This window comes from Ostrinia furnacalis, unplaced genomic scaffold (assembly GCF_004193835.3).
Source record: "Ostrinia furnacalis isolate ACB-3 unplaced genomic scaffold, ASM419383v2 OfSCF2378, whole genome shotgun sequence".
Classification (NCBI taxonomy): domain Eukaryota; kingdom Metazoa; phylum Arthropoda; class Insecta; order Lepidoptera; family Crambidae; genus Ostrinia; species Ostrinia furnacalis.
The window spans coordinates 1,193,062-1,210,879 of record NW_021132617.1 but is presented as its reverse complement, the minus strand read 5'-3'; the positions used below and the strand labels follow the sequence as shown (position 1 = coordinate 1,210,879).

The 17,818-nt window shown below is 35.1% G+C and overlaps 1 protein-coding gene across 1 annotated transcript in view; it reads left to right on the top strand.

Moving 5' to 3' along the window:
- Positions 1–17,818, top strand: part of LOC114355280 (polypeptide N-acetylgalactosaminyltransferase 2) — a 112,395-nt gene that overhangs the window by 84,171 nt on the left and 10,406 nt on the right. The window contains exons 3-5 of the mRNA XM_028308044.1: positions 877–975; positions 2,532–2,599; positions 4,692–4,879. Of these exons, the coding sequence (XP_028163845.1) occupies positions 877–975; positions 2,532–2,599; positions 4,692–4,879 (355 nt within the window). The remainder of the gene's footprint in view (positions 1–876; positions 976–2,531; positions 2,600–4,691; positions 4,880–17,818) is intronic.

Sequence of the window (17,818 nt, the reverse complement as noted above, 5' to 3'; positions counted from 1 at the left end):
TAATTAAATAAACAAAATTACCTGAAAACGTGCTGCTTGATAGAATAATTGTAATCAGCAGCATATTTAAACGATTTGTAGATAATAAACTAATGATTTGTTTACGTGGAAAGAGATCAATTCGGAATCGAGCAGAAATGTGCACAAAACTACGTTAACTTTCATGTATCTTTTACAATACGGTTGTTAGATTTCCGTATAATGTACCTATGACCCGGCAAGAGCTCTTGTTTTGTAATTGCATTTAAAAATCTAGAAATCAAAACCTTATTTAAATTGCCCATTATTTTTCCAATTAAAATAAAAATAACTAAGAAAATAGAAAATACTTATGCAGAGGTTTGTTCTAGATCGATCTAGCTTTTGACTAATTTACATAAATTATCGGCTAGAGACAGAATGTTATTTTTGATTTTTAGTCTAGAATATTTTGACCTATATTTTAACCTTGACTTTTACATACATTTGCATAGTTATATAACCTTTATTTAGATATCTATACATTTAAAATAGTCTGTTATAATATCCTAATTTGAATATTTAGATCTTCGGCAGGTCATTAATTAGATTTATTGGTTTTCTTAAATCTGATCTAACCTTCGATTCCGATTCACTTAAATTTTTAAATTGTTGTAGAGATATTTAAAAAAATGTAATGTCATATTAATTCCTCTTATACCAGCTGAAAGAAATCTACCTAGCGATAAGACCACCTAAATTATACCTTCTCATTTCTGTATTTCATAATTTCTCCATTTTCTGTGGTGTGCAATAATTGTCTAATTATCACGTTACGTCTTGAGTTCTTAGTCTAACAAACCTCTCTCTAATTCATATACTTGTATAGACATCCTGAAAAAACCTTCTTCTTCACAGGTGCCGCCTGAAGAAGTATGATGATGACCTTCCTCAGACCAGCGTCATCATCACCTTCCACAACGAAGCGCGGTCGACCTTGCTTCGAACCGTTGTCAGGTAAGCAATCTTTTTCATCATCATCATCATTTCAGCCATAGGACGTCCACTGTTTTTGCAGAAATCTTACTAATTTAACCCTCATGCTACTAGAGAAAAGACTGAAAATAGTAGAACAGTACAATTACTTAAATTTCCTGCTGAAAAACAGTACAAAAACTACAAAACAGAAGTTATTATGTAGGTAATATGATTTCGCTTTAGTTCGTTAATTAGGTAATTAGATATTGAATAATGGCTAAGTACTTATGAAATAACGCTAATGATATACAAGCGTATAACTTACGACGTAATAAGGCGAGTTTTCCGACTGAGAAAATCCATCCGTTTAATTTCAGAATGTGTCTCACAGTGGATATAATAAAAATAAGGAAATTAAACTTCAATATTTTTATATGCTTTGAATAATTTCCTTGCTAAGTTATCTTAACAAAGTTATTCCCAGCGTTAAAGTGAATGTAACAATAGAATTGAAAGCTATTTGAACAATGTAACCACGGAACTATTATTACCCAGGCCCGACCTATCAATTGTCTGAAGAAAGTTTACTTGATCTAATATTATGAGATGGTATTGAATATGCTGAAAGAAATGTTTTTATATGTTAAATAAGTGGAAGTATGTTCTTGTAATAAGTAATAAAGTAATAATGTCTTTATTGTGTATGAACAAAGGTTACAAGGGTTCTTATAAATAGTTACAGGCATTTCTTAGTTCTACCTTTTCAGGCGTATACACTATACATTATTATAACATTACAATTTATTTATTTATTTATTTATTTATTTATTTATTTATTTATTTATTTTGGGAAACATACAGTTACAATATAATTTAACTTAGGTGCAGTAAGAAAACACATAAACCAATTAAGTTTCCACAGTTAAATATACACATAAAGTTGGGCAAACCATTATGAATAAAATTTAGTTGTGAAAAATATAAACTTATATAAAAAAAAAGTAAACAATATTGCAAATATTCTTGTACACTATAGAAACATTTATCAATAAGCCATTTTTTCAGTACAGTTTTAAACTTAGTAAATTTATACACCATACCTAATACTTATAATTTATTAAATTGTAATTGTTATAGGTACTTGCCTCTAATATTCATTAATAGTAGGTGAAACTGCGTTTTAATTGTTTATCTGTTACATTTACATTTTCTATTTATGTATACTTAATAAATATCAAATGAAATGCTATAAATTTTCTTAATCTAAATATATAAAAGGAGAAACTGACTGACTGACTGACAGATCAACGCACAGCCTAAACGGCTAAACGTAGGCACTTGAAATTTGGAAGGGACGTAGCTTAGGTACCGTAGAGGTGCTAAGAAAGGAATTCCCGAAATTCCCACGGGAACGGGAATTAGCGGGAAAAACGGGATTCACGCGTACGAAGTCGCGGGCGGCCGCTAGTAACGATATAAACCTTTCAGCGGAAGCCGCATTAAAAGTAATTGATGAAATTAATCAAATTAAATATTAGCTAATAAATATTAATGAATGCTATTTGAAATACTAATAGAAATTCCTTTCATTGCAGCGTCCTGAATAGGAGTCCGGAACATCTAATCAAAGAAATTATTCTAGTCGACGACTTCAGTGATAACCGTAAGTATTTCAATTTATATTTTCCAGCCTTTTAATTTAAAATTTCCTATAAGAGCTTGAATGAAGCCCCCAAAGATATGATTGACGATCGAGTTTATGAATTTACTACCCGTACTTTGTTTGGCCGCCGATGAAACCCAACCAGTGCAGATTGATTACTTTAGTTCTAAGGGGAAAAGCCCATTAGTGAGAAGCTATGACGAATAGAACCAGAAGATTTTTTTACAACATTTTTCAATCATGATAAGTGATACGTTCCATGTATACATTTGTTCACCCATGTCCTTTGTTTCAACCCATCTAGTGTTTTTGCGACTAAAGGTTCGCCTAATAGCGCAGAACACTATGCAGGAAATTTATGAAACAAGCGCGAGCACGCATACCGACCGAAGTAAGGGCGACACACGGCGAAACTAACTGAGGTGTGTGCTTACAGTTTTACATTAATGTCTCGATTAATTTCCCGCAATGTGTAACTGAGCCATAATATTTTTTTTCTTCCCAAATTCAATTTTATCTCTACATGTAAACGTGAAAATAGTCAGACTAAATAGTCGAGATACTTTTGCATTTACATTACATATTATTTTCCATATTTGTAGCCATCGCAAACAATGGGCTTTTTACAAATTAAACTGCAAGTTTTGTATCTCACAGCTGAGAGACTGCGTCATTAGAAACCTCGTTCATTTAGTAATAGAAACATAAAACAAGTTTTCACACTGATTGTATGGGAGACAATGGAGATTTTAACTATTTATTTCACAGGCTAGTTGCAACATTATAGCCAAACCGGACTAGATTTGCGAAATTGCAAGTCGGATACGAGTAGTTGTATCGTTACATGGTTTGAAATGGTGAATAACATTCAATTGCTTTGATTAAGGGGCTATGTTCATATCGTTCATTAAATATTATCGTTTATCGATTCAGTTCACAGAAAAATGGAGCAGTGCATAGTTAACTGTTGTTATACCTACGTAGGTACATTTTCTATAGAAGAACTAACGAACTAAACCCGGGATAGACTTTTTTTTATGCAAGACTAGGGAGGTATTTGACCGCAATCGCACCTGATATTAAGTGAGATGCAGTCTAGGATGGTACATATCTGCCCTGTAAGTGCCTATTCACTCTCGCCTTGAAAAGGCCCGGATTATAGTGTTCAGGAAAGACAGCAGCAGGCAGCGAATTCCAGTCCCTAGCTGTTATTATATTAAAGCCTCATATAAGTATAATAAAGTACGAGACAATGGATTTGATTAATGAATCATAGTTCAAATGAAAACAATATAGACACAGTCAAGGCCCGGCATGTCACGCATTTATTAAGACTACTTTTACTTATTATTCAATACCTAAGTTCAATACTAGATTTGCAAAGTAAAAGCAAAATGACATTTAATAACCTCATTAAAGGGGTATCTCATGGCCTGATCCGGTGGGCACTTTAGGACTTCTTGAAACCTCCTTTTCAGTCTTTCTATTAGCAGGAAACAGTAGTTGCAAGGCTTTTGTGCCAAGGATATTAAGTAAGGATGGAAATTAACTCCCTGATGAGGATGATGGATAAAAAGGGTGTAATTGAAAAGAGAGCTGCCCTCATATTAACCAGGGCACTCGTGTCTCATCTACCCTACTGTTCCTCTTAAAAAAGTAATTTATTTGCGGGTCCAATGAAATCGCAGTTTTCAACGACTTTCCCTCTAATCAGCCTTCTATCATCACCATTCATTAGGCTATTCAAGATTTACCGTGGGAATCATTGAACTTATGCCCGTTTTCACCATCAACCCCTAATCTTTAAGTGACCCCTATGAAAGCGCAACGGAATAGGACGTCCACCAACCGGCCATTGTGGAAATTATTGGGGGAGGCCTATGTTCAGCAGTGGACGAAATGATGATGATGATGAAAACAAAATACCTGTTGTGTCACCCATAGGGGTCGCTTAAAAATTAGGGATTGATGGTGAAAACGAGCGTTAGACCCCCACAAGTTTAGTGTCTACGCCTCATTCTTGAAGACTACGACTAACAATTACATGAAGATTCAGAACCATGCAGGCTTTAACAAAAGTATTTTTCAACAGCCGAAGACGGAGCAGCCCTTCGCTCCATCCGCAAGGTGCGCGTGATCCGCAACACGAAGCGCGAGGGGCTCATGAGGTCGCGGGTGCGCGGCGCCGATGCGGCCACCGCGCCCGTGCTCACCTTCCTGGATTCCCACGTCGAGTGCAACGTGCACTGGCTGGAACCGTTGTTGCAGAGGATCAAAGAGGTAAAGTGACTTTTTTAACGCAATCGACTAACGCTATACTGTTTTCACGAGGACCAAGTTCAGGGTCGTCCTTTATTCTGTACGTCTACACATTGGGTGAGATATGAGACTACAATAGTACTCGATATAAGGTTTAATATCTGTGAAACTTTTCAATTGGTATTATAATATCAATCTAATAATAGAGCATAAACGTTGAAGAAATCAATTGCAATTTTATCGCAAACTCTACAAAGGATATTCAAAATAGTAAAATAATAGTGTGCCGAATCAAAAGTCGTGAATGCGCTAGACTATTGTTATTATAATAATTCGTATCGTAAACCAATTGATGGCACGCGAAACATTGCGATTGCACCATAGCGAAAGGTCACATTGCGAGATTAAGCTGCGACCTATTTTGTGCAATACCGCACATTATGTTTAAAGTATCAAATGTATATTTTTATTATCCTTCGTGATCCGATCAAGTAATTGGACAATATTAACTTCTATCACATTAGCTAAAACCCTAGTGACTGCTAACTATACATAGGGCACCGCAAGCGTCTCATAAAAAAATATTTATTACTAGCTGACCCGGCGAACTCTGTTCCACCTTAAAGGCAATAAATAAGCCATCGCAATTTTTCCTTATTTGCTCACCGTTTAGACCTACCCTGACTACGACAAATATTTTAAAACCAAAACCAGCTCAATCGGCCCAGTCGTTCTCGAGTTTTAATCAGACTAACGAACAGCAATTAATTTTTATTTATAGATAGATAGAATGTAGATAGATTTAAGATAAGTAAGCTCTAACTACAGTCATTTACAATTCACGTGGTTAATATTACGTTAGTGACACATAAGCTAATTACAAATTCTATCGGACTTCAGGTGAGTTTAGTGACCACTGAAATAAGAAGTCATCATTCCTAACCGGCAGAAAGTTTAACTGATAACTAAACTTTACTAAACCATACAAGAAATATACCAAGACAGCGACTTTCCATTTTTGTTAAAAAAAACATTGAAAATCTAACCCAGGATCAGTGATATTAGGGCAACCTATATTTGGAACATACATAAGTATATGTGCCCTGAAAAGGGCTTACATACATACTAATAAATAATTTGAACTGGAAATGAGCCCAAACCCAAACCAGTGGTTCATATTCTGCGTTCATAAAAATTGTAAATCCTAAATCCGTGTTACTAACGTCCAAAGAATTACTAATAAAAAAAAGTTATACATTTTTTGTTCGCAAGAAAACGTTGTGCATGCTGAAGCGTGACTGTATTCAATAAACTCAACTATAAGATTGTCATTTCATCGCATGTTTCAAATCGTTAAACCATGGATTTCTATAAATAAATAAAGACAGCAGACACGGTTAAGGTTAATTAATCATTTATAAACAGTAAAAAGACAACTTTACTAAATACAGCGCGTGCCGCAGTGCGCTACCACCGCGACCGCTTTGTGTGGGCTTTGACTTTGTATGGTTATATTTCAATGTCAGTCCAAACATATTCGATTGTTACTTGACCTTGCCTCTTGTCATTTCTCAAGACACTGCCATATAAAGTTTTTATATCAATAGAAAATATTTAACAACCATTTTTGATTGACATAGCGGACTCAAAAAATAACTACGCATTAACGTATCGTATTACATTAGCAATGCGTTATCAAATTGATATCACATAATTGAAATTACAGCCATATTCTATCTGTTAATTCACTAATTGCTAAACTAAAGGATATCAAGATCTGGATAATATATGCCTCCTACTCGATTCTGCCACTGCTACTACTATATTATTTACTTAATTGCATCTTTTTGTTATTTAGTTGCCGGCGGAATATTATTATAAATTACTGCATTTGGTATGACAGTTGGAAGACCTTAGGACAAATGAATTATACAGTTATACCACTGTTTAACAAAAGCACTCTTTTGTAACTGTCTTGGCTCCGCGAAAATTTGTTTATCTTCTATTCTACCAGTAGATTTATACATAAAGTTTTATATTAATAAATCCCCGCTTTCTCTTCTTATAATTAGTAGGTACCTATTATGAAGATTCCTAGTTCTATAATATTATTAGTAGCAACAAAAGTGCGTAACGGTCGTGCTATAATATCCAGTTGCGCAGTAAATTAAGAATTTTAATGGAAATTTCAAGGTCCAGTTGTATTTAAAAGAAGCTTTTTTGTTTCAATGCTATAAATGTTACGATTAACCGTATTAGGTACATTTAGGACAAATTACATTTACTAAAACAGAGTAGGGCCTCTAAAATGAAAGTTTTTATTTAATCTCGACCAAACTTAGCACTCACAAACGGATAAAAAGAAAAGATGGCCGCAAAAGGGACTTTCCGTAATTTATGGACCATCTGAATCTTTTTCGCAATTTTCATGGAAATTTGGTTTATTTTGATAAGCATTATCGTTGAGAGGTTCCCGCGAGTAGAATCTTAGGAGCTAGCTTTTACAGGCCTGATGGTAAACGTCACTAAATATTCAGATTTTGAAGAGAGCTTTTAAGATAAGTTGTTTAAAAAATTGGTGACAGATTAATTATAATAAATTCGTAATTTTTAGACGTAACATTAGTAATAACGTAAAAAGTAGTAGATATTTCACATCACACTAATATTATAAAGGCTAAAGTTTGTGAGTGTGTATGTTTGCTACTTCTTCACTTCTAAACGGCTGGAGCGATTTTAATTTTGGCATGGACTAACGTCATAGCCTACGTTTTACACATAAGGCACTTCGCCTAGAAGCTTGGATCTTGGATTCCTGCACTATGTCATAGTGGCGGGACGTTTCACGTTTCAAGTGCGCAGTGCCAGGTGCCTTACCGGGTACTGTCAAGGTCCGCGCCGAAAGGGCAATGACGTAGCGCATCTTGAGACGCGTCTCGTACTTGTTCCCATAACAAAAGATGGAGATTGTCGCACTATAGAAGTGTGCGTGTGTGAAACATATTTAACTATGTTGTTAACCTTGTTGTAATAATAAAAATGTATGGGCACAATCTGACATTAACATTTCTATGATAATAAAATTCTTATCGCCAAAATCCTACGTTGAAAACTTGACCCATGTTTGATGGTGGTCGGCCAAGGGAGGTGTTATATTGGAACGGCAGAATCATACTTCAGAATCCAAAGTAAACTGGTGGTTAACCATAAAAATTTACTCTGTAAGAGATCCGCGGTGGTCATTACTTTTTAATCTAGAAGAAATTACGCTTGCGGAACCGCAAGCAAAAGCTAGCTTCATTACTTCATAAAGCAACGGTTCCCAATCTGACTTCCTAGGATCAGGGGTCCGTGAGTAAATTTCAACATTTATCTTTATTACTTGTTTTGAACATCAACTTTTAATGGCTATCATAAACATGTGCTAAAGTCTAGCCGCTAGACGACGAGTACGAGTAAGTAAAACTAAGCTCAAACTTATCAAGAGGACTACGACTAATAAAGTTGTGGGGTAATAAAAAAGTTTGGGAATCATAAAAGTAAAGAGTCGGGGTCAAAGATAAGTGCTTGTCAATGGTGGACAGACAGACACGGCTGTCAGGTGTCTAATCTGATGACTTAACACGCTAATTAAGCTGGTTTAGTGAGGTCGAAGATCAGCTAGTAGGTATTTGCTGTTATTTTTAAATAATTGTTTTGAATATACATTATTTGTTTTCAAAGACTAGGTTTCAATCAATTCAAATTATCATTCGTGGATGTAATGGTTCGCAATGATCTACGTTTTCTTTTATTGCATAATTAATGTTTGTTTCTAATCTAATTAATGATAAATGGAAGAGAGAAAATACCGGCATCATTAAAATTGCCGACGGACTCGTTGTGTTGATGACCCTTGAAATGAGGATTATAATAGCCGAATAGATGGAAGAATTCCGTAAAATTTAATGCTACACGATAGCATAATGATAATATTATTCAAAGCTCTTTATTGTAAGCTCTTGGAAAACTTATTCCTTCTTCAGGCAAAGCCTGGTCAAAAACTGAAAGAGCTATTTCATCAAAGGGCAGAATATACAGGTAGCTCTGATTATTTATTTTAGTTAACCTTTATATCGGAGTTTGTTTTATTTGAGTTGTTTTTTGCCGCTGTCGCATAGCCAATCTACGACGTTGTCTGTATTTTTGGGTCTATCGATCCTCTCGCACAGAATTAGAGCTGGCATGAATACGGAAACTACGATAGAGAGTAATAACAAAAGCATGAAGCTTTTCCAATATTCAATATCCCTCGTCCGTAATAAGTTTTGACTTTGCATTTGTGCGGTTTCCCGTCTTCGTCAGCTTTGCGATGAGGTAACCTGACGCGACGGTAGGAAGCGTGGCTGTTACGTGTCCTATTGGCACTATTCAGAATACATATTAGATTAGAATCACAGGCTTTCAGACGCAGATTTGACGTATTCATCGTCTGTCTGACAAGTTATCTAGTTCAGTTCAATTTTGATTCATCATCATCATTTCAGCCATAGGACGTCCACTGCTGAACATAGGCCTCCCCCAAATGACTTCCACATCGCACGGTTGGTAGCGGCCTGCATCCAGGGCCTGCCTTTCAATTTTGATTAAAAGTTAACAATTTAATAGTAAAATTCACATACTAATTCACGAAACAAATTGGAAAGAAAAGCTGAACGAAATAATTGTGTGTGTCATAATGTAACATAGCTTACGATAAAATTGTGTTTTTTTTTTTAATAGGTAATAACAGAAACAGAACAAATTAAAGCTCCTGGTACAAAAGATTATGTTTGTTGCACTAACAATCCCCCTCAGGGTTTGAATCTGCAACCAAATCTGACATTAGATATAGTGCGGCACATGAAATACCATCATTCTTTACCTAATCCACATAATTTTACGTTATTGCACAGTACCTATTATTTAAAATTAATATCTACATCACCCTAATGAGCCACCCGTAACGACGCCATTTGCGGCCATTCCGCCATCGATTCGTTTAAACCGCAATTTATAAACCATTCTAAAACTTCAATCTTATCTCGGTGATGCAGAATTCAAATTCGCATCGATCAATGACAATCGAGTGATTTCAGTAATTGGTTAAGTCATTCAGAGCACATAGGTAACATTTAGTAACAGTGTTGCGTTCAAATCGTTGTAATAGCCTATTATTAGCTTATTACTGAATGTAAAGCGAAAGTTGAGACACTGAACAATAATGTGGTTAGTAAAACAACTGCTAAACTGCTAACAATCCACTTAGGATCATGAGCTAAGAACATTAGGTTTTAATGCGGTAATCCGTGAGCGCTGCTGGTGAAATATCTGCGAGTTATGTTAAGAACGTTAAGCTTAGTAACTTGTGATTTTGTAGTTATGATACTCTTACTTATTAAATTGCGAAATACTATAATAATTTATACCACTCACATATACAGCTTAACTGTTATGCAATAAGTAGGTATGAGTCTAAATGCATTTGGTTGTTACCGCAATTTTCTTTTTGGGTCATATCTTCTTTTGACTTATTTAATTCTCAGAACTTGTCTGTATCCATTTGTCGACATGAGTGTAATTTTGTAAATAACGCTGTAAGATTAAAATCCTCTTTGGCTAAAACAACATTCTAAATACCTACATCTAAAGAGGATTTAGGACGCTATTTGGATCAAATATGTAATTGCTCAATAATGAATAATAAATAAATAAATAAATAAATAAAATAAATAATACTTAGTTAATATTAGTGTGTAATCCACGAACGAGTATTTATGTACGTTTTGAGTAAATATTAACCTAAGTGATGTCACACACACTATGCGCACGCGTACGCTTCACTACTTACTCTAACACTCGAGTGAAGTGTTTGGATACCTCCAATCCAATATTATGTGTGTGCACTTCAATATTAGTCACATTCTAAGTGCTACATAAACTTACATGTATTTAAACTCACTTTTGGCTTCCGTAATAAATTTTAAAGACTCACTGAAAAATATGTAGAGTCAACCGTAGACAACTTACTGAATTAACTAAAATTTAACATCGATCACACTTATCAGCTTTTTACTTATTCACTCAAAGTATTCGTTTAGATATTTGACCATAAAACGCTTAGGCTGAGTTGCATCTCCTTATTTTAACCGTAACAATAACAATAACCGGTGTATTTTGTATTGAGTTTGACAGATTTTTGACGTTTGTCAAAGTTAAAGTAAGATGGTGCAACCAAGCCTTAGAATCCTTGTGTACTTGACCCAGCTCATCACCGTAAACTATTCACCTCGAGATGTTTACCTGCCAATCTGCCATTCAAACCGCTTCATTACATTGATACGAATGTATGCCTTAACATAACAATTCAAAAAGTCATCTAATTTCATAATTCTTCTTCTTATTGTGTATCAACAGCTGTCTTTATGAACAAGTAGAGTTTGTATGGCTCAATCGGACTGAAAGCAAAGTACGGGCTACATTTTTGTAGGACAATCAGATTGATCAACAAGCCTGAAATGTACCTACAAATTGGGAACTTCACAAATTGCATACTTTTTTTTTAAATAAAACCTATTAAAACACTTTAATTCACAAGGTATTTCGCTACTGTAACTTTTTCTAAAGATTTGATAGACATTACGTGACATTACACTTTCGTTATGTGCATGTACACGTACACACACAAGTAAAACTCACTAGCCTTCGTGAGTTGCAAGAATTACAAGTAATTTGAACTCTACCTAATTATTACTTCAGGAGAATAATAGGAGCAGAAAAAACTTATTCAGCATTGGCAACGTTTATTTCAGGGGTTAATGGATCGAACCAGGATCTCCAGATCAACTTTATATGCACTGGACCACAGCGGTCAAATTTATATGTAACACATTGCAGTGAGATAAGACAAACTCTTGGAATTACAAAAGCTATTTACGAGTAGTTCGAGAGTGGCGTTGCCTCACGCCGACGTTACAGATTCGAGGCCCGGCGTGAGCGAAATGAGAATAGCGTACGCTTTCGATTCGGTAACGTTCAGGAAAACAGCTACCTCCGCTTGCTATCTTTGTTCGAAGAACTTCGAGGAGCGAAGTTCGTTTAACTTTCAAGTCAGGCAATAAAATGTAGTTCACCAGATATGCGCTTTGATTTCATGACACGTATATGACATTCGCCGAACTTCGACTTCATGAAACGTTGGGCAAAGAATTTGTTTTGACTTCGATAAATTAATGTAATCTAGTGCCTCCTTTGTCGGAAAGCTTATCTATTTCTGTGGGATTTAAAACACTCGATTTACACTACTTTCAAACTTTACGTTTCTTTTTACAACTTTAATTTAAATACCTGTTTGATTTATTGTTTAAATTTGTAACTATTTCTAAACCTATTATTAGATAGCAAGTACGAGTATAATTAACCTACAGGTAGGTACATAATGAAATTGTAATGTACAAAAAATTTGAGTATCTTACGCAAAGCAATAACATAGATTTCAGTGGCAGGCAGAAGTTGTCTAGATACAAGCAAATATTAAATTCATTGATATTGATTAGATCCAAAATCGCTTTTTCTCCTAACATAGCCCACGCTCAAGCTTACTCAAGCAAAGTGAACGGAAGACGACACGTTGTGCAAGTCGGATCATCGGCTCCCTTCACCCCTGTTGTTACATGCATCGGCCATTGGGAAATCTGATTGTCTAAGGCTGAATTACTGCCGAACTAGCCTGTAAGTTCAGATAGGATGCCTGCAGCACTTGTTTTTATCATTTCAGCTATAACAGGACATCCACTGCGGAACACAGGCCTCCCCCAATGTTTTCCACATCACCCGGTTGGTAACGGCCTGCATCCAGCGCCTTCCTGCTACCTTTATGAGGTCATTGGTCCATTTTCATGTCTCTTAATGTTTTGCCTAATTAGCAAAGTCAGACAGTTGGCAGTTGACAGGTAAGACTTGAAAGAGAAGCTGGAACAAACTCAGTCAAAATATAATTTTGGTTGTTGTCTATTAGATCAAACTTCGGTTAATATTGACTAAAATTATTAACTGAGCTTTAAGCCATTTGATGAGGATTCGTTAGTAGTCATTTCTGATGCAATAACGCCCCTGCTAAATAAATCAGTTAACATCTATTAACCTCTGCACCTATTTCAATTTATCTAAGCAGGTATTATAACACAGCTGTCATAATACATCATTTCAGTGACCCATGTCTAGCAGTAATTGTCCTAACGAACATTCGCAACCAGCAATTCAGTGTATTACAGTGCTATATAAGAATTAGATGCAATCGCATGATTTGCGCCGTCAGTGCGCGGGCGCAGATGCCACAGATACGATACTATTGCGTGTTGCGTAACCGACTGACCGCGCATCAAATGAAGATGACATAAATAGTTTGGAATGTTATTTTCAACTGATAAAAGATCTTATTAAGATTTATCTTCTGGTTAAAATTAATGACATACAAATTTACTTACTTGCGCTGAAGTACTGTATTAGTAAATACTTCAAAGTGAACACTGTGGCATCTAGTGGCGTCTTTTGAAACACTTTAGTACTTATTGCAACAAAATTGTAGGATCTGATGTGTTTTAATAAAATTTTACGACAATTGACAGCAACTCAATGTTATCTCTATCACCACAAATGCATTTTTCATTATCTAAATTGTGTCCTTTAAAAAATCATGTTCATACTAATAAAAGCTTCTCCATAACTTGAAATTCTAGTTCTAATTTGGCTAAGATTAATGCCGATGACGAACCAGCAGCGAGCCGGTCCATCCGTGACATTTATTTTGTAACCACTTGGATGTTGGGGCCATGACCTTGATGGTCGGAATGAGGCACCTAGGAGATCTAGAATTTTCGAAGCGCTTTACGAGGTAACATATTTTTGTTTTATTGAAAGTTTATTCTTTGTCTTCGAAATCTTCACATAAATAATTATTGGGCTGAGATAATAGCTGAGACAGCAATTTCTGGAGTGGAGGCCGCGTACCGGAAAACGCAGCGTGGGACGTCATCTACCCACAAGGTGGACCGACGACCTGTAGCAGAGAGGCGCTGAATGCAGGCCGCTATCAACCGTGCGATGTGGAAGTCCTATGTCCTATGTTTAGAAGTGGACGTCCTGTGGCTGAAATGATGCTGAATTTTATTTCACTCGACTATAATCATGAATCATGCATGAGTGCACACGGCTCATCACAACTGGTCTAAAAACATAAAAACATAGAGTCAACTAACATAATGCATTACCGACGAGAAGATCAAGGCAATAATATCTAGCTGATAACATACATGACGTCCGTGACATTCGCGTAACAGCCGTGGCCTTGGCTCATGTGAGAGGGGACTAGAACATTCGGATCGTCTCCACTGCGAGCGAAGAAAGGCCATCAAGTTGTGGCAACCGCTACACTGAAAACAGACAAGTAATGAAACCTCATTTTAACGATAGCTTGAAACCAGCTTTATAGAGGTAAAAAAAAAGAAGATTTTAAAAGTGAATGTGAAACCCCTTTAAATGTCATACATTGCGTGTACTTACTCTTAAATTGTGTGGATTAATACTATAAACATTGCTATTGAGAAACCAGGTTTTTAAGTCGGGCAGAAATTGAAATGATGAATTTTAATTTCTGTGACGGGTCTGGGTGTTACTATGTATAATATGTATGTATTAAAAAAAAAGTATATAAGTAGTATATCCGTTAAGCTAGCACCCATAACACAAGCATATTAATTGCTTAATTTGGGGCTAGATGGCGCTGTGTGAGATTGTCCAAAGATATTTAATTAAAAAATATATTTAAAAATTGACATTTAAATGGCAGATGTAGCTATCCAGCCCCCTTAGACAAAACGCACTTTTTGATCGAATCGAAAATCGAATCCGTCAAAACTCCATACAAAAAAGGGGCTTTTCGACCACTTTTCGACTGGTTTGCGATTATAATGTACACTTTGTCTAGACCCACAGTTAAAATCTTCGCTTCTAATTGCCATTTTAATCAATCAAAATCTTGGAAAGTTTGAAATTCGAATTCGAACGTTCTAATTTCAATTCAAACTTTAAATAGCGTCAGTCACTGTGCTGCCAGCATCCAAACTTGTCCAAAGTACCGATGCCGAATCGATATCATTGAATGACCGATTTGTCTCGCACTCGAGTCGCATGACGAATTCGCTTCGAGACAGTCACCATTTTGAAGTTACCTATTGTTTATCAAACACGAATTGACGTAGATACCTAGAGAATCGTTTCATTACTAGTATCGTGACCAAACGAGGTACAATGCCTTTAAATAGCCGTCTAAAAAACTAATGCTAAAAAAATTAAATAAATTACCTGACGTTTCATTGAACTAACCAAATGGAATACGAGTACGTAAAATAAAACTAACGAGAAAATATCTGAATATTCAAAAAGACCTAAGAAAATAATACTATTGAATTTAAAAACGTGCCCAAGCTTTTATGATACCCAACGCTTTTTTAATTCTAGTTTCAGTTCTCTGAAATAAAATTATGCCTTTTGGTATTAAAATGGTTGAATATTTTTGCTGAAAAAACACATTACTGGAAAAATATGCTCAAAATCTTTGATTCCAGAAATCGTAATATCAAATAACACAATCTTTTATTATTGAAATTGTTCTGAATATCGAAATGGTTANCAAAGACATTTTTTATCATACGAGACTTAGGCTGAGTTGCGCCACCTAACTTTGTAACGTTATCCGGCGTATTTTGTATGGACTTTGTCAGATTTTTGACGTTTATCAAAGTTAAAGTAAGATGGTGCAACTCAGCCTAAGTAATGTCACACATTCTGTTATTTTTCATTCAAAGAATTTTTTTCGTATAGTAAGTACGTGACTAGCTTTTGCCCGCGGTTTCAACCCACGTAAATTTTGTTCTGTCACGGGAAGTCTTTAAAGCGTATTGTTTTCGTAATTAGCGACCCGATATACCACACAAATACCTGTTGTAATAATATGTTTATTTTCAGACTTTTTCACCCCTCTCCCTCTTTTAGGGAATGAATTCTCAAAAAAAAACCTGGAGCATGTGTTTAATAATAACATTTATCTATACTTGAATATGAATCTCATACTTAAGAATAGATAACTTAAAAATATAATCAAACAATAGCAAGCTTAACCTGAGCATGGATGAGTTTTGTTTTCGCTTACGAATAATTTCTTGTATTAAGATTCTTTCTGTAAGCGATAATGACTCTACATTAACCTAAGATATACTTGTACCTAGGCAATAAATAAATACGTACGAGCCTACTCTATCAAACTTCATTGCGTTATTTACAAGCCCAAGGCAGGTCACTCATAATATGCGCATACGCAAAGTACGTCTCTTTACCACATGAAACTACAAGCGAAGGTTAAGATGATTTGACAGAGCAAATTATTATGACTGCCGATTGGCTTGGTCACGATTTATTTATTTATTATTTATTTATTTATTCATGAATAGAACGGTAGTACCAATTACACTATTCAAACAAGACGTAACAAAGCTCAGAATAACATTTAGGTAATTAAAAACAATAACGATATTAATGAAATAATAAATCCATCAGTGTGTTCATTTAAATTGATTTATCTCGTGATGGAATTTAATTAAATAAACAAAATTACCTGAAAACGTGCTGCTTGTTAGAATAATTGTAAACAGCAGCATATAACATTTTAACGATTTGTAGATAATAACTAAACTAATGATTTGTTTACGTGGAAATAGTTATCAATTCGGAATCGAGCAGAAATGTGCACAAAACTACGTTTACTACCTACTTTTATGTACCTATATTTTTACAATACGATTGTTACATTTCCGTATAATGTATGACCCGGCGAGGGTCCTTGTTTTGTTATTGCACTTAAAGATCTAGAAATTAAAATCTTAATTAAATTACCCATTATTTTTCCAATTAAAATAAAAATAGCTAAGAAAATACAAATACTTATGCAGAAGTTTGTTCTAGATCGATCTAGCTTTTGACTAATTTACATAAATTATCGGCTAGAGACAGAATGTTATTTTTGATTTTTAGTCTAGAATATTTTGACCTATATTTTAACCTTGACTTTTACATACATTTGCATAGTTATATAACCTTTATTTAGATTATATCTATACATTTAAAATAGTCTGTTATAATATCCTAATTTGAATATTTAGATCTTCGGCAGGTCATTAATTAGATTTATTGGTTTTCTTAAATCTGATCTAACCTTCGATTCCGATTCACTTTATTTTTTTAAAATGTAGAGATAATTAAAAAAATTTAATATCATATTAATTCCCCTTATACCAGCTGAAAGAAATCTCTACCTAGCGATAAGACCACCTTAATTATACCTTCTCATTTCTGTATTTCATAATTTCTCCATTTTCTGTGGTGTGCAATAATGAGGGTTTTCGCGTATGAAAGATCCGCTAGATGGTGGATTTTGACATATCTGTCAATGTCATGGCAAAAATAACCAATCATGCAGCATTGGGACCTCGCGTCTACGTATTACCATCTGGCGGATTTTTCATACGCGAAAACCCTCATTATCTAATTATCACGTTACGTCTTGAGTTCTTAGTCAAACAAACCTCTCTCAAATTCATATACTCTTAAGATGTCCTTAAAACAGTTTCCTCTTCCCAGGTGCCGCCTGAAGAAGTATGATGACGACCTTCCACAGACCAGCGTCATCATCACCTTCCACAACGAAGCGCGGTCGACCTTGCTTCGAACTGTTGTCAGGTAAGCAATCTTTTTCATCATCATCATCATTTCACCCATAAGACGTCCACTGTTTTTGCAGAAATCTTACTAATTTAAACCTCATGCTACAATTATAGACAAAAGACTGAAAATAGTAGAAACAGTACAATTACTTAAAGGACATTGGGA